The sequence below is a fragment of the Mus musculus genome, chromosome 13 (genome assembly GCF_000001635.26).
Source record: "Mus musculus strain C57BL/6J chromosome 13, GRCm38.p6 C57BL/6J".
Taxonomy (NCBI): domain Eukaryota; kingdom Metazoa; phylum Chordata; class Mammalia; order Rodentia; family Muridae; genus Mus; species Mus musculus.
In genome coordinates this window covers 59,517,528-59,540,806 of record NC_000079.6, presented here as the reverse complement: position 1 = coordinate 59,540,806, position 23,279 = coordinate 59,517,528, and the positions used below count along the sequence as shown (strand labels likewise).

General features: G+C 44.0%; 1 protein-coding gene across 17 annotated transcripts in view; it reads left to right on the top strand.

Annotated features, from left to right (window-relative positions):
* The window catches only part of Agtpbp1 (ATP/GTP binding protein 1), a 107,837-nt gene that overhangs the window by 16,564 nt on the left and 67,994 nt on the right, over positions 1 to 23,279 (top strand). For 11 of the 17 annotated variants that reach the window (XR_003950468.1, XR_003950467.1, NM_001377097.1 and 8 more), the window contains exons 3-9: positions 4,434 to 4,558; positions 7,568 to 7,635; positions 8,731 to 8,794; positions 9,604 to 9,750; positions 12,289 to 12,420; positions 15,568 to 15,661; positions 23,117 to 23,154. Coding sequence is in view for 13 of the 17 variants with exons in the window: in NM_001377097.1 (NP_001364026.1) it covers positions 4,434 to 4,558; positions 7,568 to 7,635; positions 8,731 to 8,794; positions 9,604 to 9,750; positions 12,289 to 12,420; positions 15,568 to 15,661; positions 23,117 to 23,154 (668 nt within the window). In the remaining 4 variants the exon portion in view is untranslated. Of the gene's footprint in view, positions 1 to 4,433; positions 4,559 to 6,712; positions 6,863 to 7,567; positions 7,636 to 8,730; positions 8,795 to 9,603; positions 9,751 to 12,288; positions 12,421 to 15,567; positions 15,662 to 23,116; positions 23,155 to 23,279 lie in introns of all 17 variants that reach the window. The other 6 variants (XM_006517339.3, XM_011244556.3, XM_030247380.1 and 3 more) reach the window with 4 other exon arrangements.

Genomic DNA, 23,279 nt, shown 5'->3' with positions numbered 1-23,279 from the left:
TTCTCTCTCAAATTCATGCCTTCTTTTTATTTGTTGACATTATTCCTAAATATACAAATACAGCCTGCTTAGGCCATATAATGTTACTTGTCAATGTATGTTTTCAGGGCTGACCACTTGGGATTGGATAGCCAACAGAGGGGTTCTTCCAGAGGAAGGCTGCGTCTCCCACTCTGAGCAATCTTAGTTGCCTGTAGTTCCTTGTGTAGAGTTGGAGCCCCGTAAGATCCCTGCCCTCCGTGCTGTTGCCTGTTGGTGTTGTCCTTCCTCAGGTCTTGTTCAGGCAGCCATGTTGATGAGCCCTCTTGGGTGTTAGGTGGCTTCTCTGTCGTTTGTAGAAGACAGGATCTTGCAGTAGACATTCTGTTCTGCAGCTGGAGTCACTCCACCCCCTTCCCATAGTGCCCCTGAGTCTGGGGGCAGGAGTTGAGTTGTCAATGTCTTGGTTGGATCTGATCAGATGTGACTTTCTGGAATGGTCTAATCTGTCGCAGAGTGAAGGCTGCGATGAGGGAGGAGAGAGAGACACTGAGGTGTAGGTGTGAGGGTGAGTTCTTAGTGTGTGCTTAGGAACTAAGTAAGCTGCTTAGGGAAATGAGGATCTGTGACCTCACTGCCTCTGAGTACCTGGCTGCATTTCCAGTACCAGGCACGACTTCTCTCTTGTTAAAGAACCTTAAGTCCAATTAGAGAGCTGTTGGTTACCGCCAGAGTGCCTCACCTCACACTTAGGAGTTTACCATGACATGGTGTTGCCGTTGTGCCTATTGGCTGCTGTCCTCCCCACGAAGCTTGTGTGACTCCTTCTGGTACCATGAGAGCCAGTCCTCAGGGAGGGATTTTCAGGTCAGATCCAGCTCAGATCCTTTGGGGCCTGTATCTGAAGTGCAAGGTGTCTTCAGCAGTAGGGACTCGCCTTCCACCTCTGGAGGCAACCAACAGCAACCAAGAGCATGCTGCTCTGGGAGTCTCTTGGACTCCCTTGACTGACAACACGAAAGGCGCTTCTCAGGCCTGATAGGAGGACTTATATTAGATGTTCTATGTTTCTTGGGGAAGAGCATCCCCAAGAATGTCATCCCACGTGGGAATATTTTATTTAAGCTTGTGTAAATGTAGATAAATACATAATAATAGCTAAATATATATATTACAATTCTTTGTGGTTTTTCCAGATGTCATTACTATTATCCCCCTCCATCCTGCTCTCTTTCTTTCTGGATTGACTGTCTTCCCTTCTGTAATTAAAGCCCTTTCCTATTTTCTCCATTTCTTTCTTCCAGTGACTTCTGTGGTACTCCCCCTAACTCCCGTGTTCCCCTCTGAAGACCTCTTTATGCTTCCCTGCTTTCTGTAGTTGCTACAAGGCATTAGTCTTTATTAAAAACCTTGAGGCTATTTTTGTTTAAAACTTTGAGGATATTTAATAGAAAATAGATATAATCTGTATACAGAATACAGATTAAACAGTCTCAATCAGAGCTGGCCTTAGACTGTGTAGCCAGTAGTGACCTTGAACTTCTGACCCTCCTGCTTCCACTGGGATTATAGGTTTTTGCGAGGCTGGACATAGAATCTAAGGTCATGCTAGGCAAGCACGCTCGGCTCCTAGCTGAGCCACATGCCCAGAGTTGAAGCAGCTCTTTAAATAAGTAAGGCAGGATGGTTCATGCAGTCTTGATAAAGCCCAGAAGACCATGCTATATGTTCCATTATGAGTAAAAAAAAAAAAAGAAGCAGAAATGTGAGTAGTTCATTGACTTTAAAGTACCCATCACTTGTTCATGTTTGCATTGGACCATGTTCTGACCATGTTCTCGAGAGGAAGGCAGGCAGCCAGCAGTATGAATAGTGCTCTCTACCACAGTCAACAGTAAAGGATGAGAGCTTCCAGCTCCATTCACATTTGAGATTAGTGCTACGCTCAGCCAGCTAACTAGCCTGGGCACAGAGGGGAGGTGGCAGTGGCATCCTCAGCTCCAATGGGACCCCGAATCTCCCTCTCCAAGACTCGAGTCTGCCTTAGCTTAACGTAGTGGACAGAGTCTGCCTTAGCCTAACATAGTGGACAGAGTCTGCCTTAGCTCAAAATAGTGGACAGAGTCTGCCTATGCTTAATGTAGTGCACAGAGTCTGCCTTTGCTTAAGTCCCAGGTTACAGCCGCAGCTACAGGGAGTCACACAGCAGCTGCCTGCCTGTACATTTACTTGCTTCTCTTCTGCGAACTTCCTTTATTCTTCTTAGAGAGCTCAGGGCCCAGCCCATGATTTGGTGCCACCCATGGTTAGTTAGGTCCTCCTATATCAGTTGACAATCAAGACAGTCCCCACATACATGGCCACAGGACAACCCCATCTAGATAATTTGCTATTACAACTCTTCCAGACAACTATAGGTTGTGGGTAGTAGTCATTTAAAACTCTCCACCACAGGCACATTTAGAATTGTGTTTTTGTTAAAATTTCATTTGTGGGTGTGTGACTTGCTTGAGGAGCTAGTGGACGTCAGTGAAGGCCAGTATCTTAAAACAGGCAGCATGTATAAAGAAATGGAGAATAGACACAGATATCCTTTCAGTTTGCAGCAAAGAAATGGGATCCGCTGGCAGAAGGTCCTAGCCGATATGTGTGTTGGTGGATGTCATCTAGTGAAGGGATCATCATCACCATCATCATCACCATCACCATCATCTTCTTCTCTTCTTCCTCCCCTCCCCTCCCCTCCCCTCCCCTCCCCTCCCCTCCCCTCCCCTCCCCTCCTCTCCTCTCCTCTCCCCTCCCCTCCTCTCCTTCCTGATACAGAGTCATTTGTGTAACCCTGGCAGATGGTGTCTAAGGGTTTTAGTTGTTGTGATAAACACCATGAGCAAGACCACTTACAGAAGACAGTTTTTTTTTGAGCTTCTGGTCCCTTGCGGTTCATGATAGCTGGTGGCAGGCAGGCAGAACAGTAGCTGAGTGCTCACATCTTGAACTCCAAGCAGGAGACTGAGAGAAGTACACTGTGGATGAGACAAAACTTGTGAGACGTCAAAGCTTGCCCCTACTGACAATACCTCCTCCAATAGGGCCACACCTCCTAATCCTTCTCAAATAGTTCTACTAAGTGGGGACCAAGTATTCAAACCCCGGAACCTATGGGGGCCATTCTGTGAATGGCAGCCATTCTTATTCACAGATGGTAAATCAGGTCAGATGTAATTCCAGCATGCCAGCCAGAGAGATATTTACAATTATTATTATTTTTGTGTGTTTGATGTGTGTGGGGGTGGGGCAGATGAGGCGCACACATGCTGTGGTGTGTGAGAAGGTCAGTGGGCACTCTGTGGAGTTGGTTCTCAAAAAAGAGCTTTTAAGGAAAGAGAATACATTGCTCTTCTGCCAAAACTCACCCAAATAAAAGAAATGGAGAGCCCCACGTCCTTGGAGTGGCTTCTTGGCTTCTGAATGGCGAGTCTTCCCTGTTTGCTCTCATGTGCATGTCTGTTCTGACTGCTGTTCTCGCAGGTTGTCATAGCTCTTCCAGCCACTTTGCCACCTCAGAGTCCACATGCATGTGCTTGTCTTGGAGTTTTGGTGGCCGTGACTCCTTTCTGCTATAGTCTTAAGGGGCTCACTGTCTTTCTTCTATCAGAATTGCCTTTAAATGGTATCTTTAAGGAGGTGCTCATGGAGACTGCTTACCCTCGCACTCCTCTGAAAACCATCGACTTCTCTACCCTGCTTCCCCGTCCAGATCACTTCCCACTACCTGACAGTCCTTGTAATTCATGGATATACTTACTTGACTTGTGCATGAGAGGCAGTTATTTTATTTTATTCTTTTGAGATTATGTTTTATTCTGTACCTGGTGTGGCCTGGAATGCACCCTGTAGTCCAGGCCAGCTTTGAACTTGGGTTAATCCTTTCACCTCTGCCTTCCAAGTTCTGGCTTTCCAGGCACAGGCCACTGTCCTTGGCTTTGGAGCTGTTGATTAAAGTCTGTTGGCAAGAGAAGAGCCAGGTGATGTGAGAGGGTCACATAAGACAGGTGTGTACATATTGGCATGAAGGATGGAGCACAGGGCCCGATGGCTTTGGGCATGGCTGGTAAAGTGCATTACTCGATTTTGCAAGTGTGAAATGAATGATGATGGGGTGGGGCAGGAAGAAAGGTTTTCAGTTTTGAGAAGAGCAGAGCCAGACCAAAGGCTTGGAGGAGAAAACCTTGTGGGGTGAGAGAGGACTCCGGGTGGGTGAACGTGTGTTTGTTGCTTGTGGTTTTCTGAAATAGAATGGATTTCTTCATCAGAAATGAACAGTGTTATAAAGGCAGTGAGCGGCTGTGACATGGAAGTGGTTAATATTTATGTTAAACAGCGGTCTGTGTGAGCAACATTCTCTTTGAGGTTGGCACAGAATCCACACTAATGGAGAGTAATGTTCTTTTTAGCCTTACCAATAGTTCTCGGGTTGTGGGACTCCTGGCTCAGCTGGAGAAGATCAATACGGATTCCACAGAGTCAGATACTGCCAGATATGTTACATCCAAAATTCTTCATTTGGCTCAAAGTCAAGGTAAACTCCAATCCCTTCCTTGTTTTATGGAATACTTTTTCAGTTCTTTAAAAGTAGATAACTAAGAGTGTCCTGGTTTTTGATATGAAGACTGTTCCAAGTTTTGATGTCTGGATAGAAGTAGGAGACTGAATGCCTTTGGAGGAGTTTGATTCTCAGTGCGCTTGTTAGACTTGATCCCTGTTCAAATAGGTGCCTGAGAGAAAGCTTATACAGGAAACATGTATTTTGGTTCTGCCTCAGTGGCCACAGTCGATAGCCAGGTGGCTCCATTGTTTTTGGCCCTTTAGGAGGAAGCATGCTGTGGTGGAAGAGTGTGGAGCAGCCAAGTCAGTCACCTCATTACAGCCAGGAACAAGACAACCTGCACACATGGCTGACCCCTCAGTTTTTCTTCAGAAACCCCAGCGTATTTATTACTACTGCTGCTCACAATCTCCATGCTAGTCCGTGTGTCTGGAGTGCTTACAGGTGCGGGCAGCTGGCCGTGGGCCCTGCTCACCTGCTAGGCATCTCAGTTTAGATCAAGCTTACTGAGCACCAAAATAACCTTATACCCTAATTTCCAAAAAGATCATAGTTTTATTATAATTCCATCTCACACAGTATCACTGGCCCTTAAAACCACACCCCTAACAGTCTCAACAACTCCAGTATTGCATGCAAATCCAGCCCAAAGGCTCTTCTAAGACTTAGACTCAGCTGTGAGCCACAGTGAGACCCCCCGAAACCTATGTGCACCTAAGACACAGTGACTGGACAGTGTTCTTCCCAGCCTGGTAAACTGCTAAGGCCTGCTTTTCCATGGCACATGGGACATGTGCAGGTGTGATGTGAGTGCTCAGTTGTCCTGACCCTTGAGTGTTCTCAGCTATAGCCTACCTGTCTCCTTCCCTGGGTTCTCTGCTTGCTGCCTGCAGATTCCCTCAGTAGGTATTCATGTTTCTGGGGTGTCTATCTTCATGCATCGTTCTGGTCCTGAGGATGGTCATTACACAGGCTGACAGATTAGAGCACAGGAGAAAGTTTGTTATAAGGAGGCCAGGAATCTATGGTGTTTAAGTGAATTTTCCATTAGAATGTCAGAGTCTCCTAAGATGATGGGAGGCCCTGAAGTAGAGTGGAAAGCCGTTGGGTCAGTGCTTTGTTTTAGTTAGTGTCCAGAAGCACAGGATGATACAGAGGTTGATGAGGGACTTAGAGGCCACATGGACTGTGTTCACAGCCACACAAGTCTCCACTGTTTGAAGCTGAGAATTTGGTGGCTCATTAGTGATGCAGAGATCTGTCTGATTATATCTGTAACATTAATATGATGCACAGAGTCTTCTGATTATATCTGTAACATTAATATCTAAAGTGACTTGGCTATATAAGGCACTAGCCCTGCTTTATATACCAAGGATGTACTGGCCCTTTGAAGTAGAATTTTGTTTTCTTGTAAGAATTATTATTTTTTGTTGGGGGCAGCTGGGCTGAGTAAAAGATAAGACTGCCAAAGGAATATATACATAAAAAAAGTTTTGGTTTAAGAACAGAGTATGCCTGTAAGTGAGTTTGCCATGCTGGTTAGCATTAGCAGGATACAGCAGTGAGCAGATGTGAGGGGTGTTTTACATTTTCATGACGTTTCACGGCCTGTGACTGGTTTGTTTGTGACAGTCACATGGACTGGTGTGAGATGATAGCCAAGAGAAGAGAAGGTCTGTTAGCTATCGACAGATGCTCTCAGCTCAGTATGCATGACAACTGTCACAAACTGTTACATTGAAGCCTGCGTGTGCATTTGTCACTCCAGTGAGCCCTGTGTTAGCACATCTGCTCTGAGAGGACATGGACCATGCTAGGATGCAGAACTTCATTCTAATAGGAAGTACCAAGAAGAGAACTTAAGTTGTTAATAGTTTGTAAAAAAAAAAAATCAACACAAAGGAAGGCAGGAAAGGAAGGCGATGGGAGGAGCGGCACTTAGGGGAGGCTTGGTTTGAGTCTTTCCCCGGGACCCTTTCTGTTGATGTTTTTCTCCCACAAGGGCCTCTGTTCCTAAACTCGCATGATTATCTCCATAAGAAACATTGCATTTAGCCCTTCTGTTCTTGAAATTTAATTATATATACTACACTGAGAGTGGATCCTTTGTCTTTCATTTTTTAGATCTCAAAATGTTGAGATTAATGTCATGTTCCCCTGCATCAGCACAATTGTGGCATTAATAGTCAAGTCTGAGAAAGTAGAGAAGGGCTCCAAACCTCCGAATGCCATGACTGTGTCAGAGTGATCCCGCTCCTCTTAGACAAGTGTGAGGTTAGTAGAGGCGGTGCGCTCTGGATTCTGAGCACTAGGACCACCCTGTCTACTTCATTATGTCACGCGGTGCTTTGATATAGACCCCTGGCTGGAGCGTTAAGGGCGAGAACTGAGGTAGCATAGGAAAGAACACGGGATAGGAAAGGTTGGGTCTCTTCTTGTTATGCGTTTATCTCTCTTGTGAATCAAAGAATTATGAGGGTGTAGGAACTTCTGAGTGCAATAGAAGTATTTACACAGTCCCTGTCCCACCTGCAGGGCAGTCATGTGAGTGGCGGCACCTTCAGCTTCTCACAGTGAAGCCCTTCCTTGGGTTGTTGAACCATGTGATTCAGAAGTTTGCTCTGGGACTGAGTACAGTGGACACGTTTGAGTGTGGCCTCAGGCTTCTCAGGCTTTGGCTGTCATTGGTGTGGAGGAGCCGTTTCCAGCTCTGCTCATAGCCGTGACATCTGCCTCCATTACACTTGTGCCAGCTCTCGCCTTTTTTGGGAAGGATCAACAGAGACTTTGATAGTCCATGATAAGAAGAGAAAGTCTCGTTAACTGAAAGTGGACTTATAACCACAAAATAGAATAATAGCATTAGAGGGTTGAATATCCTGGAGCCAGCTTATACTGTTCTCAGTTTTAGCTATATGCAGCAAATGTTATGAATTCTTTTTGGTTCACATTTAAAGAAATATATTTTTTACTTTTCAGAAAAAACAAGAAGGGAAATGACAACCAAAGGTTCTACAGGCATGGAAGTTCTGTTGTCAACATTGGAGGTAGGTCTCTAACAGCCTTCACTGGTGTTCCTGTCACAGGAGGGATGCTCAAGTGAACACAGATACACGCATACACAGACACACACACACACATACACTCACACACACACACACACACACTCACACACATTCACACATACACATTCTCACACACATACACATTCTCACACACACACACACAGACATATACTTACACACACACATTCACACAAACACAGAGAGACATACACTCACACACACACACTCACACACACACACACATTCACACACACATCCACACACACATACACTCACACACAGGAGGAGGGGTATTGAACTGAAGACACAAGTGAATGTGCTACTGTAAACATCTGTTTCCCTTGATTATAATAACTAAAATTTAATCAGGTATTTTTAAAGACTTTTTTAAAGACTTGGCTTTTTTAAAAAAGGTATTATTGTGTTTGCATAGGAGGATGCGATTCTCATGTGATTGCCAGAAGGCAGTTCCATGGGGTCAGCTCTCTCTTTACCTTTAGATGGGTTCTGAGGATTAAAGTCAGGCCCCTAGGCTTGTGCGACAAGCATCTTCACCAGCAGAACGATCTGGCAGGCCCCAAAACTTAATTTTTTTTTATTAAAAAAAGAACTTATTTCTTCCTGCTTTACTTATGTGTGTACCTGTGTGTGTGCAGAGAGAGCAGCGCCCGAGAAGGCCAGGGTGCTGCATCCTCTGGCACTGGAGTTCCAGCTGCTGTGAGCTGCTTGCTGTGGTTGGTGCGCTTGCTGTGGTGCTCTGATGTGAAAGCGCTGCTGCCAGGTCTGATGACCTCAGTTCAAGTCCCAGGACCCACAGAGTAGAAGGGAGAGCCTATGCCTGCATCTTGTCCCATGAGCTCCATGTCACCTCAGTATACACAGATGCATAAATCAATAAGCTAATGGGAGAAAAATGGTGAAGATATTGAAGTTTTAGGAAGAGTACAGTACAAGTCAGTGCAACTGTGCCTAGAGAGATCACCAAGGTCATTTGTCAGACATAGGTCGGTACCCGAGGTTAAAACACTTGCAATAAGAGATTTAGTTTTAATAAGACAAATCAACTGTTTGTTTCAGAACACGAAAGATCTTCAGACTGTACTTAATATCCTAAGCATTCTCATTGAGCTGGTGTCATCGGGTGAGTTTTGATTCCCTTTGATTTGGTGTGTATTTGTAAATAGTGACCAGAAGTGTGTCCTGTGTACATCATTTAAACTTTCTTGATATTAAAATTTGGGAAATGAAATGTTATGTTCCTGTTGTTGCTTCTTGTATGAGGGATGAGGGAAGGGGGAAGAGGGAGGGAGAGATGAGGTGGGAGTGGTTGGGTGTGTGTATTAGAAGGCACTGGGAGTCCTTCTTTCTTACCCGCCACCTGGCTCCTTTCGAGGCAAAATCCAAACCTGGAACTTGAGGTTTTCAGGTAGGCTAGTAGTCAGCAAGCCCCACTGATTGATCCTCCTGTCTCTGGTCCACATGGTGCTGTGAGAGCGAGCCCAGTGTATGACATGGCTGCTGGGATTGCCTTGTGGCTGCAGAGCAAGCCCTAACCATGGAGCCATCTCTGCAGTGCAGTGCCTGAGTTTTGATATCTTCAGATACTCCTCACACTCTCCCTGCCTACTTATGCAAGCATGCAACATTTTGAGCCTAGGATTTTAGTACTGTTTGTGTTGAGACTATGTGTGCTGCACTTTAGTGTTTCACTAGAGTGACACAAAACAAAGGAGGAGCTGAGTGTGGCGCCATCTGCCTGTCCTGCTGGCATTGGCAAGGCTGGAGACCCCAAACTGTAAGGCTAGTCTGACCTGGTACTAAGTCTCAAACTGTGATTTTGCTAGTACTTGGTTTTAGAAGCCAGTGGTTGAAACAGTTCTTGAATGCTAACTAATTGTAATGTCCACTACGTGAAGATAGGCTGTTTGCTGTATTTTAAAAACATTTTAGGTGGGGGTCGAAGAGCGAGTTTCTTAGTTGCCAAAGGTGGTTCACAAATACTGTTGCAACTGCTTATGAATGCCAGCAAAGACTCTCCTCCACATGAGGAGGTGATGGTGCAGACTCACTCCATTCTTGCCAAGATTGGGCCAAAAGGTAAGAGGCCTACTTTTATGATTATTGACCCTAGAGCCATCTTTGTAACTTTGAATCTCTGTTTTAAACTGCTTAAATTTTGAAGTGTAAAGTACTCCTTTTTCTTGGGTTTAACAGTGGAATGGTTTTTACAGTTAACAAGCAGTTAGGATCCAGCATTCATAATGAGTTGTTTTGAATGTGATGAAAGTGGGGAAGTGGCAGCATCTGTGTGTCTCCATGCTTGTGTGCGCATGTGCACATATATATGTGTATGCACACGGATGTAGAGAATGCACATGCTGTGTTCAGAAGTGACACGTGTGTGGGAGTGAGCATGCGCTGTGGCAGTGTGTTTCACTGATGATCACGTCTGTGTTGTGTGCAGTTCAGTGCTCTGGAAACTCCCTTTTTACAAAGACCAAAGCAGACATGTGAGAGTCAGAGCTGCAGAGAGACATGGGAGGAAGAGTGGGCCGAGGACAGGGGAACTGTACTTTAAAACGTTTGCCCTTGCACTACATCGTGTTGCCTAATCTTGAAGTGTCTGACTGTGACACTTGCTATTTTCCTCTGTATGTAGGCAGATATGTCTTCATGTAGCATTGTATTAACTCATACCTTTAGCAGGTTGTGTTTTTTTTAAAGATTTATTTATTTATTTATTTTATGTATATGAGTACACTGTAGCTGTACAGATGGTTGTGAGCCATCATGTGGCAGAGAATTGAATTTTAGGACCTCTGCTTGCTCTGGTCAGCCCTGCTCGCTCAGTCCTTGGCCGCTCCGGCTCAAAGATTTATTTATTATTATAAATTCGTACACTGCAGCTGTCTTGAGACACACCAGAAGAGGGCATCAGAACCCATTACAGATGGTTGTGAGCTACCATGTAGTTGCTGGGAATTGAACTCAGGACCTCTGGAAGAACAGTCAGTGTTCTTACCCACTGAGCCATCTCTCCAGCCCGCAGGTTGGGTTTTAAAGATGCAGCCATGTAGTGGCCTTGAGACTAAATGTAGTAATATGTTATTTTGGCACTTATTTTTCTTTAACTTCTGTATTTGAGATTCATGAGTTCCTTTTTTGAAATTTTTTAGAAAATTAAATAAGAAGGTTCTAGTTAGTGATAAATATGTTAGTATATTTTTCTTCTGCAAATTACAACCAAATTTTCTTTTCATGAAATTAAGATATTGATGTGTTTATTTCTTCCATTTTAGTTTACATAGGTCATCGTTATTTTATTTTGCATCTTTAACCTGTGCTTTCCCCATTATTATTTGTAAAGTTCTTTGCGGCCATACATTAATTTCTTGAATAATTTTCTGTTTTTTTCCCCTGTAAAATGCAAGTAGCTTTCCCTTCTGCCTAACAATTTCTGTTGTTTATGACTTATCTCTGCTGTTCCTTTTTCTTTTTTAAAATCTTCATATTCTTCAGCTCTTGTTACTTAGTATTTTTTTTTAATGGCTGTGATCTGTTTGTGTGAATAAAAATCAAGAACTTCTGTTCTTTGTAGACACAGTACTGCTATGAGGTAGAAATGTTCATTATTCTGAATTGCACATGTTAAATGTATGGTGATAAGATATTACCCTGTATATATTTACAAATATGTATAATTATTATGTAGTCAGAAATTAAAAATAAAACATTTAAGAGATGGAAATGTTAACTGCCTTGATTTGGTTGTTACACGCCATACCATGAATTGAGCTAGCATCATAGTATCTCTTCTACTTCCTCTTAAATTAAAACATTTTATCATTTTAAAATGTGTATATGTGTGCATGTGTGTGTGTACGCATGTGTGTGTGTACACTTGTGTGTGTGCACATGCTTGTGTGTACATGAATGCAGATGCTGGAGGAGGCCAGAGTTGTTGGACCTTCCCGAAACAGGACTTACATGTAGTTGTGAAGTGCTTTCTGTGGGTCCTGGAGGTGAACCTGGGTCCCCTGGAAGAGCAGCAAGCACTTCTGCTAAGCGTCCTCTCTAGCTCCTCGTTAGAAGTAACAAACAATGACATACTCGCCACATTATTTTCTACTTAGGATATTCATAGCTTATTAATTTGTATATTATGTTATAGGTTTGAAAATAATATATTCATATTAAATAATACCAGTAATGGACATTTAGATTCTTTACTCTTTTTCCTGTGTGTATTCGTGGGACGTTACTGAGTTAGACTTACTGAATAGTAGATCAGTTATGCCTTCCTCTCATGGGACTGCACATTTTGGGTTACTCCAGCCCCTTCCTTTCTTATTCTCCTGTCAGTTCCTTGGTACTTGGTTGTAGCATGTGCTTTAGAAGGATAAGGGATATTAGAAATTTTGGAGATATCATTATAATTTCGACTATTTCACATCAGCTTTACATTTGTATGAGTGTACAGTTGAGGTTTCATGTGTGTCTGCTTTCTTGGCAGTTGTAGTGCTTGTCTCGAGGACACATGCTAGGCACCCTCTACCGTTGACTTATATCTTTAGTCTTCATGGCTTTTAAATTATTTTTGTTCAGAAGTTTTATTTGAATAATTTTTTTAAACAGATAAGAAATTTGGAGTGAAAGCTCGAGTTAACGGGGCACTGACTGTGACTCTGAACTTGGTAAAGCAGCACTTTCAGAACTACCGCTTGGTTCTTCCTTGTCTTCAGCTCTTGCGAGTCTATTCTACCAACTGTGAGTACTTAAAGGCGGCTGTGACTTACTCAGGGCTCTGAAGTTACACAAAACAATGTTTTAAAACCATTTAAAGTCTATAAATCTTTAAAATTTGTGGAAAAGTAAGCGTTAATATGACTCCTAAGTCAGCAAAAGGGACGTGGAGTAAGAAGGTGAAGTGACTAAATCTAAGAAGTGTTACCAGTGCCCTTAACTTGTAAGGAGCAGCCTCCCATGGAAGAGCATGGAGTATTGGCAAGGGGACGTGCTTCTGTCTGTGCAGTGGTTGTGATGTTCAACCCAACCCAACCCAGACGCTCCTGGGAAAGCGTCTGACTGAGGGATGGTCTAGGTCAGGTTGGCTGAGCATTGCTATGGTGAGTACCTTGAGTGTTAACTGAGGTGGGAAGACCCTCCCCTGTGAGTGGCACTATTCCCTAGGCAGAGGATTCTGAGTTGTGCAAGAGTGGAGAAGGTGAGCTGAGGGCATGCATGCAATAATGGACACTTAGATTCTTTACTCCTTTTCCCATGCAAATAGCTTTCCCTTCTGCCTTAAAGGATTAAAGAGTCTAAATGTCCATTATTGCATGCATGATAGTTTCCCATCATGACAATAATGGACCAAACCTTGCTCTTCAGAGGTTTAGTCCATTAGTGTCACGATGGGAAACATGGTGGCATGCAGGTAGACATGGTGATGTCGAAAGGGCTGAGAGTTCTACATCTTTATCACCAGGCAGCAGGAAGAACAAGCAGACCACACAAGGCCTGGCTTGAGTATATCAGACCCAGTGCCATACTGTCAACAAAGCCACACTTGCTCCAGTAAGGCCACACTTCCTGATAATGCCACTCCCTCTGGGTCTTTTGGGTCTTTTGAACCACCATAGATACAGTTCCTGTATGGCTTCTGACTGTGAAATGAATGAGCCATGCGGAGATGCTTGTTGTACAGGCATGAAGACCTGAGCATTGATCCCTTGTGTCCTTTGCCCATAACCCTAGCATAGGAGAGCAGCTGAGAGGGGGCCCCAGAGCCTGTTCCCAGCTTGTCTTAATGAATCACTGTACTGTAGATACAAGGAAAGAGCCTTTGTCAAAAAATGCAGAAGATAGAAAAGACACTTGACATTGATTTCTGGCCTCTGTAGGTACACTTATGTGCACGCGCGCGCGCGCACACACACACACACACACACACACACACACACACAAAAATTAGAAATAGAGTATAGACCATTTGTATATCATGAAAAAATAAGATCCAGCAGCGCATGTGTGCATGTGTGTGTATGCTGTTAGTTTCATTGAGAGTGTACTCAGAAAAGGAACAAACACTTATGCCTGAAAAGGATGTAAGGCAATGGAAACATTGGGATTTAATTAACAGAGTTAAGAACACAGAAACAGGAAAATTGAGGGAGGAGTTAGAAAAAAAAGAAAACATGACTTAGATCCCAGCCCTCAGGAGGGAGAGGCAGGCAGACCTCTCTTGAGTGTGAGGCCAGCCTGTTGTACAGAGCGAGTGCCAGGCCAGCCAGGAATACAGAGAGAACCCATGTCTTGAAAACAAAAACAAAGCAAACAAGAACAACAAAAAGAAAAGAAAAACATGAATTAGGAAAGACAAAAAATGTTTGAAAAATTAAAACTTGCTTTGAATTAAAAAATGTGTAGCCCTGGCTGGAACTCTCTGTAGACTGGGCTGGCCTCAGATTGAGAGATCCACCTGTCTCTGCCTTCTGAGTGCTGGGAGTAAAGGCAGCCATCTACCAACCCTGCTCTTGTGTAAATTCTTTAAAGTAGCATTTGTCTAGAACTTAAGAGTACTGGACAGTTCTCCCACTGGGTCTCTGTAGAGTCCCTGATGCTGTGGTCTGGCTCCTCAGGGCTGCTGTAGTGCAGGTCCTGCCTGCATCTCACCAGGTTGGATCTGCAGGATGCTCTGAGCTCCCTCTGCCCTGGCTGCTGCTTGGGCATTGCTGCAGGAAGGCACCTCAGGAATCCCTTGCTCTCTTCTCACTCTCCCACCTGCAGCCATGTCCCATGTTCATACCACAGCTTTCATGCTAGCGTTGTCCACCCTGCATGTTCATACCACAGCTTTCATGCTAGCGTTGTCCACCCTGCATGTTAATACCACGGCTTTCATGCTAACGTTGTCCACCCTGCATGTTCATACCACGGCTTTCATGCTAACGTTGTCCACCCTGCATGTTCATACCACGGCTTTCATGTTAACGTTGTCCACCCTGCATGTTCATACCACGGCTTTCATGCTAGCGTTGTCCACCCTGCATGTTCATACCACGGCTTTCATGTTAACGTTGTCCACCCTGCATGTTCATACCACGGCTTTCATGCTAACGTTGTCCACCCTGCATGTTCATACCACGGCTTTCATGCTAGCGTTGTCCACCCTGCATGTTCATACCACAGCTTTCATGCTAGCGTTGTCCACCCTACATGTTCATACCACAGCTTTCATGCTAGCGTTGTCCACCCTACATGTTCATACCACAGCTTTCATGCTAGCATTGTTCACCCTGCATGTTCATACCACAGCTTTCATGCTAGCGTTGTCCACCCTGCATGTTCATACCACGGCTTTCATGCTAACGTTGTCCACCCTGCATGTTCATACCACGGCTTTCATGCTAGCGTTGTCCACCCTGCACCTCTGCTTCCGAGTGACTGCAGAACCACCCTTACCTCCACCTAGCTCCTGCCACACCAGCTCCTGTGTGTGGCGTGAACGCAGGCACCACTGTCTCCAGAAAGTCCCATGTCTCACTCTGAAGTGGGGGTACCCAGTGGAATAAAACGGCCTACAACTCTTTTTGTGTCTAGAAAATGACACAGAAATGAATTACATTTTCTGCCATGCTCACTACTCAGGTTGCTTAGAGCAGAGCCTGTATACTTCTTGTCTTTGATTCCCAACACTCACTTTCCTGGTGTCATCTGATAGCAACTGTTTTTGGAATGCTAGTTGCTCCCAACTTCTCATAAAAACAAAGCAAAATACGTCCCCCTCCCAACCCCTACAGCCCAGCTTTACAGGGCCTGGGAGCTTGCATTTATATTGACTAAATACTTTGGGGTAATTTTAGATTCATCACTAAGATTTAAATCACTTTGTGTCTTTTTCTTGTTTCTCAGCTGTGAACTCAGTATCTTTAGGTAAAAATGGAGTTGTGGAGTTGATGTTTAAAATCATTGGGCCATTCAGTAAGAAGAATTCGGGTCTCATGAAGTAAGTAAATGTTGTGATGCGAGTGGAAGTTTATCCTTAGGCATTCTGAGCTTCACTGCCCTGACATGTACCTGAGCAGGTGAGGTCAGCTATAGCTAGAGTCTCTAGTTCTTAAATAGTCATTTCTTTTAATAAAGATGTTCTTAATTCAAAGCTTAATGTTTAAGTTAGAGCATTTCAATTTGTTAAGTACACTGTTTTAAGGGCGATGACTGAAGCTGGTGGCCCTGTGCGAGGGGCTGGGCTGTGTCCAGCACCATCCCCTGAAGCCTTTGTTGAGTGCCCACTCTAATGCTCGCCCATTGTGCTTAGCTCTCGATGACCATTCGTCCTCTTCACCATTATGGACTGTCTGAAAGTTACACACGCCTGTTTTGTCCTCACCATTATGGACTGTCTGAAAGTTACACACGCCTGTTTTGTCCAGATCATGCTATTCTTTTATCATTTCCTGTCTTGGGATGCGTATGGGTGTCTGAGTATGTGTACCTTACGGTTACATTGTGTGTGGTTTTCATTAATTTATAAGTCCTGTAGTTTCAGAAATGAAGGACATTGTGTTAGGGGTTAGATTTAGTGTAGTGCTGTGGAGGGCTCTTTATTTGTTTGTTTGAGGCTCACACAGCAAGGCTCATCCTGTGTCCTACTCCGCGGGTGCCAGTGTGTCATCATTGTCCTGTCTTTTATGCTGCTGCCACCATGCTGTTTTCATGCTTTGTTGGCAACTGTTGAGTAAATCACAGGTATTTTCTGGGGTATGATCATCTCCCAGTAAATTCATAGGCTACTTTAGCACGTACCCCTGTTAAGTAAGAATCGGAAACTAGTGCCACTGCTTCAAAGATAGCAACAGCCCAGTGCCTTAATAGAGAATGATCTCCATGCTCTTGGGTTGTCTGGAGCCATCTTTTCATACAGATTTGTTTAGATGAGAAATAAACAAGTCACACCCAGTGTTGTGTAGAGTCGTAAGGGAGGGAGGGAGCGAGCGAGTGCCTTCCTGGAGAGCTGGAGTAGTTCTGTGAGCTCCCAGTCCCAGCAGTGGCCAGCATTCTGACTGCCTATTGTCAGATCTGCCATGGCGTTTGGTGTGTAAGTTCCTCGGCTTTATTCCCGTCAGGCACAGACTTTAGGTTGCCATCAGTCCATTTCTGGGCCTAGCAGTATTAATTGTGATTCTTGATATCATTTCCTGTTTTTGACTGCTGATGAAAAATCTTCTTAATACTTAGATTATTTGGATCAGGGCTCAAGTAAGTTTTATTTGTTGGTTATATTATAAATCTTTAAAGATAACAAGTAGGCTAATGTTCTGCTGTAATAGTGAGGGTCTCCGTGCTGTTTAACTATGTCACATTCCGGATGAAGTAGCCGTGAGCAGTCTTGGCACACTGGGTGTCCTCTGTGTGTACTTGGAGCTTGCCTACATTTTAAATTAAATGTTTCAGAGGTCGTGGTTGTGGGCGCTTGTGACGAGGTATCTGTTTGTCAGAGTATTTCTTCCATCTTCCATGTTGTGTCATGGTTCAGCACTCATTCTTCCCACTGCCTGAGTCTGTTGCTGGGTCAGGGGCTGCAAGACAGTGACTGCTGGAGCGAGGGGGCTCAATGCTTTCTGGTCTCCACAACCACACATAAAGCTGCACACGTACGGCACGTACTCACATCCATACACATATGTACATATAACACTTAAGACAGGAAAGTGTCCTCCTGAAGCCTCTGTAGGCACTGTACTTAGCTGCCCTCTGCACCCCATACATATGATTAAAATTAATGAAAATAAGTACTTAAAAACATGTCTTTTAAAAAATTTTAGCTATGAAATAGCTATAAAGACAAACACGTCAACATGAAATATTTGAACTTTATTCTTTTAATATTTTATTTTGTTACTATTATGTATGTCTCTGCATCCGTGCAGGTGCCTTTGCAGGTGGATTTCCAGGTGCACTAGCTGATGTGGTGCTGAGAACCAAACTCTGGTCTTCTTCATACCATTACGTGCTCTTAACTGCTGACCCATGTCTCTAGCCTATACATTTTATTTGTTAACAAGCAGGGTGCATGCAGAGTGTTTGAACCTTTTCTTTTTGTCTTTGTTTTGTTTTTTTTTTTCTTAATAAAGGCCCAAATAACTGAATGTGATAGTGGGTGCCTGTTGTCCTAGCATGTGGAAGTTTAAGGCATAAATATTGCTAGTTGGAGGCTAGTCTGATACATCAGGACAACCTCTCTATAAGGAAAAAAATAAATCAGTCAAAATCCATGGTGAGATTGATTGTACATATAATATAATTCAGTATCTGGTAGGGTAGTGCCACATGCTTCTGTGTGCAAACATCATTGGCAGTTCTAACAGAGCTGGGAGATGCAGCAAAAGAGAATATGGGTGTTACAGCTACTGATGCCCACATCACAGCGAGAGTGGTGCCATGGGCTGTGGAGGCAGCTGGGCCTGCAGATTAGTGTTGACCCACCACTCGCTGGCCCCACAGTTCCGAGTGAGCTACTTACACTGCCACTCCCCTCAGAAGAGATAGCCTGGGGTCTGCTACACATTGCAGGGATTTAAGGTGCGTCCTAGGACACAGATGTGCTTAAGAAGATAACATTTTGTTTACTTAAGCACTGTGACAGCTGTGTGTGAATGAGCCCTAGATGTCCACACAGCAATTTTTTAATGGTTCTGGGATAGGACACATGCCTTTGTGCATACCGGCCAAGTGCTGTGCTTGTGAGCTCTGCTCCCCCTTAATATATAAAGAAGTCCATTATTTATCTGTGGTGTAAGGACCACGGCCTTCCTGTGTAATGTGTACACGGTGCCATTGTTTCCATATTACTACAGCTGATAGGAAATGTTCATAGGAGAAGCAGAATATTTCACAATTATGCTTGAAGTGGTGCCCGAGAGACTGCCCATTCAGTCCTGGGTTCAGAATGTGGCACCACAAATAAACCAAAAGGAAGTGTTATAATGAACCACCGTGTAGAATCCTAGGCTGAAAGTTTTTGAGGAAAGAATGTAGCTATCTAAATTATCCTTTTATTTCCACTGGTATTTAAATTATCGTGTGTGTGTGTGTGTGTGTGTGTGTATGCGTGTGTGTATGCACTCATGAACGCATGCACTCAGGTGTGTTCCATGCTGTTCACGTGGAGGTCAGAGACCAACCTGCATGAATAAGCCTCTCCCTCCACCATGTGGTCCTGGGAATTGAACTCAGGTCGCCTGGCTATCAGTAAGTGACCTTACCTGCTAAGCCACGTGGCTGTGCCTCTCCTTGTATTTTTAAAAGAACCTAAAAAAGGTTGACAAATATTTATTTTACACCATGCACTAGCCAAACATCAGTGTCAATAGGATTGTCAATGTCAATAAGGATTGCCACTTTTTAGAAATCTGGCCTTTTCTACCCTAGTTAAGGACATCTGGAACTTGAGTTGTTCTTCTATCTCAGTGCTTTCTTTAAAAGGGAAAGGGTCCGAGAAGCCCCCCCCCCACCCCCCCTGCAGCCGGACGCTTCCCTTTAGGGCTTCCTTTCCTCTCTGGCTTTAGGTTTCAGATTTAAACTGTTAGTCCAGAAGAGGCCATCCAGGACGTTATCATAGCTGTGTCCTTCAGTGTCCTGTGTCTTCCCTCCCACCAGGAGAATGGCCAGGCTGTTTTCAGATCTACGTCACGCTGATGTCACTGCTAGAACTGACCTCCAGCTGAGTGTAGGCACCAGCTTCCTTAGGAAGGTACAGAAACCTCTCTTTCCTCACTGCTCCTAGGCTACCCTTTGGTTTCTGCTAATACTATTCTGTATGGGGAGTAGGAAAACTGGAAAACTCTTGGAGAAAGTATAAATCCTTTGGAAGAGAAATCTGTTAAAAACAGAATGGACTATATAGTTAACATTTTTTTACAACTTCAACAAATCCACATTATTTTCTAAGTACAGTATTTAATTATTTTGTAGAGCTTGACACTGCTTTCTCTGTGTCATAGAGGTCCAGAGTCTTTTATGCTGAAGTTCATTACATTCTCAATAATGCTTTGGTTGCAGTATTGATGGTGACTGCAGGTCGATAAGTCCTGTTAATTTATGTCTCTGTGGAGCATGCTCAGTGCCACTGATGTGAGACTTTCACCTTCAGCATGGAGAATAAACATCAACAAAATCATTGGTTGTAGACTAGAAACTGTCAGAAGCACCTGTCTGGCTCAAGCCTGGTGTAAAAGTTTGCTAGTTGGAGGAACACTTCCTCAGGGGTTTGCAGTTTGGACTGAAGAACTACCTGAATGGGTCGCAGACATGGCAGCTCAGTTTCTAGCACCCATGCTCAGTAGCTCACAACTGCCTGAAACTCCAGCTTTGGAGATGGCCTCTGAAGGCATGTGCCCGCACTTATGTGTGTGTGTGCTCTCTCACTCACTCTGTCCTCGTCCTCTCTCTCTCTCTCTCAAAAAAAAAATAGTGTTAGCTAAAGATGAGAAACTGGAAGTAAGTAGCTGTATTCAGTGCATTATGTTAGTTCCCAGCTGACTTGGTGGCTGGAATCAACAGGCATTTACTGCCCCACACAGGCCCAGAGCTCGGAAGCCCCATCTCTCTTTCCCAGAAGACTGTTCTCTTCTGCATACTCAGGGACAGCATGTCCTCCTGTCTTGTTAGTGTTTGATGGTTCGCTGGCAAGTCCTCAGCAATCCTGGGTAGTGGTAGCTTCTTACTTTCCCTTTCGGCCTTAGGAGATGGTGTTCTCCGTGTGTGTGTGTGTGTGTGTGTGTGTGTGTGTGTGTGTGTGTGTGTGTGTGTGTGCGTGTTACAGGGTCATCTCTGAGGACACCAGTGGAGAGCCCACTTCACTTCCAAATGATCTCATCCTGACTGATTATAATTCAGTGGCCCTGCTTCCTGCTAAGGTTAGATCCTGAAGTTAGAGAGATGGGATGCACTTTATCTTGCTAACAGCATTTAAATTAATTACATGTGTTTGTATTTGGTGAATGTCTGATCTTTTGTCTGCACATTGTCAGCTGTTTTCATTTACCTTGTTCCTGGAAACGCTTCTTATATGCTGATTTCTGTCTGTCCACAGAAGTTGCTCTTTTTTGTGGTCATGATGGTAGTAAACAAAACGTTTGAGAGAGAGGATGTTGTATTGAAATGGCAACAAGTGGTCAGCGGCATCCATTCCTTGATGTAGAGAGTGAATGTCACACTATGTGTCCTGCAGCTTCTGTTGTTAAGTGCTTGGAGGAGCATATATTTTGTTTCAGTTTAAGTAGTACCGTTCCTCACTGCTACCAGGGATTGAACCCATAGCCTCGTACATGAAGGTCAGGTGCCCTAATACGGATCTGTGCTCTGTGGGTTTTACCACCATGTAGAGGAGCTTATACCATAATAGGAGTTAAACAAGGGGCTACAGAGCGACAGCATTCCTAGTTGTGTTTGACTTGGCTTTGTGGTATGATGCACCTGTCTGACACAGTGTCCTGTCCATCCCCAGGCCTGTGCAGCCTGAGAACAGTTGGTGTGTGCGGGTGTCGTTGTCTTTTTAGGCTTGGCAGTTTGGAGTGTCTGCTCAGTGTACACAGGCCCACATTGCTTTTCTTTAAGGTGAGCCAGGCACAGGCCAGTTTGGTAGACTCAGTCTTTATAATGTGACAGCTCCACAGATGGGAACTTTAGCATTCCAGAAGGCTGCCAGGCTTGCTCACCTTTGTGGTCCTCAGCTGCTGGAGTCTTGCTAAACAGTCTAGACAGAGGATGCAGTGTGTCCCTGTGTCTGAGGGTAAGATGGTGTTGGTTGGTGAGCTTCTGCATAATAAGGATCTTTGACATCCAGCCGTCTACACAGCAGATCGTACACCTCCAGAGCAGGCAGGCCCCTTGTCTAGGCAACCAGGCATCGCCTGCACAGCAGCACGCGGACTTCTTTAGTTCTGTGGCAGTCTGTTCTGTCTTGCGCTGGATGTGCCCACCTCAGCAAGACTACGAGGAGTGCCAGGAACATCTGCTGAGGGGTTCTGGCAGCTTTCCTATCACAAAGGAGAACCTAGCCCTGGTGATTCATCTGCAGCCCCTCCCTATGCTGGTGGTCCTAAGTCAGTGTCTCAGGGGGCAGGACCTTTGCCTAAACAGGAAGCCCTTTGTAGATGACTGTCGTGCTGCCTACCTGCCCTGTATGCCCCACCCACCTTAGAGCATGGCAGCGGCCACACGGCGCTTCATCAACAAGAGGTTTATGGGTTTATGTTAGTTGACATACAAGATTTTTTTGAAGGTGGTTTTAGCCAATTATAGTGTAAATTTTATAGCTTCTGTATCCATAAAGCATTGGTTTCTGATGTAGTTATGAATGCTTGTTTCTGGGTTTCCTTGTGGTTGTGTTGGTTACATTTCGGGCCTCTGGTCACTCAGTCTGTGCGTGTTCATCTGGTCACTTCACTGTCTGTGCCTCTCCATCTGTCACTGCTTCCCCCTTACCACCCACTCGCTTCAGCGCTGGAATTTTTTTTTCTCACGTAGTTTTTCATGTGTACGTACATTGTGTTTCATAATGTAGATTGTAAAACTATCCATTGAAGTGATGTTTCTTTTAATTCCAATCCACGAAGGAGGAGTGTGTAGTGGGCATTCAACAAATGCTTCATGTTGAGTGAGATGCTTCAGATTGATAATAGCCATGTTTTTAGGGAAAATTATGGATAAACCTTCAAGGAGATAGCATAGTATGTAAGCTTACATTTTTGAAGTTGAAACTGAGGGCCATGTTTTTCCCCAGTAACTCACTTTTTATAAATAATTTGAATTATAGGCATTCTACAGTGATAGAAAAAAAAATGTACCTTTATGGCTGATTATGGTAGCTGATATCACTGTGTGTAACTGAGCATGTTCAAGAAAATGTACGTATTTTCAATTTTTAGGGCTTTTACCACATCCTGTGAAGGGGGAATAATTAGGTTTACTTCTGAGCTGTAGTGTTTACAGTTGTTAACCCGTATATCTAAGGATCCTAGCACATGGTACTAAAGTTAAAGTGAGAAAGCTAAAGGCACTGTGAGCGCCGCAGGTCTGAGTTAGACCATTAGGACTTGTCCTTATTTTACTTCTTTTGTACCCAGGGCCCCTGAGGCCTCCCTTCTGCTGCTTTGTGTACTCTGAAAGGTCAAATGGTGACACTAACTGAGCCCATTTATCTAGCTTGAGACATAAAGACTTGACAATGTTAATGTTATTAAAATTATACAAATACTTTGAGTATTTTAATCTTATTATCTAATTTTGAACTCAAGGGCAAGATGCACACAGAGAAGCACCAAATAATGAGTGCTGTTGCAAGAGTAAATGCTTGGAATGGGTACAGACAGATGATACTTGACAAGATTGCATGCTTTTATTGTAGATTCATTTCACTAGTTTTGTTGTTGTTTGTGTTTTCTTGTTGTGTTGACAGGGTTGCTTTAGACACTCTTGCTGCATTGCTAAAATCAAGTAAGTTTTTAAATACTAGAAATAATAGTAATTAAAATACTTTAAATGTATATCTGTGTTCAAGAAGCTGGAAATTAGATTTAGTGTATATAGTTAAAGCTATTTTCTTATAGTCAAAGTTCCTG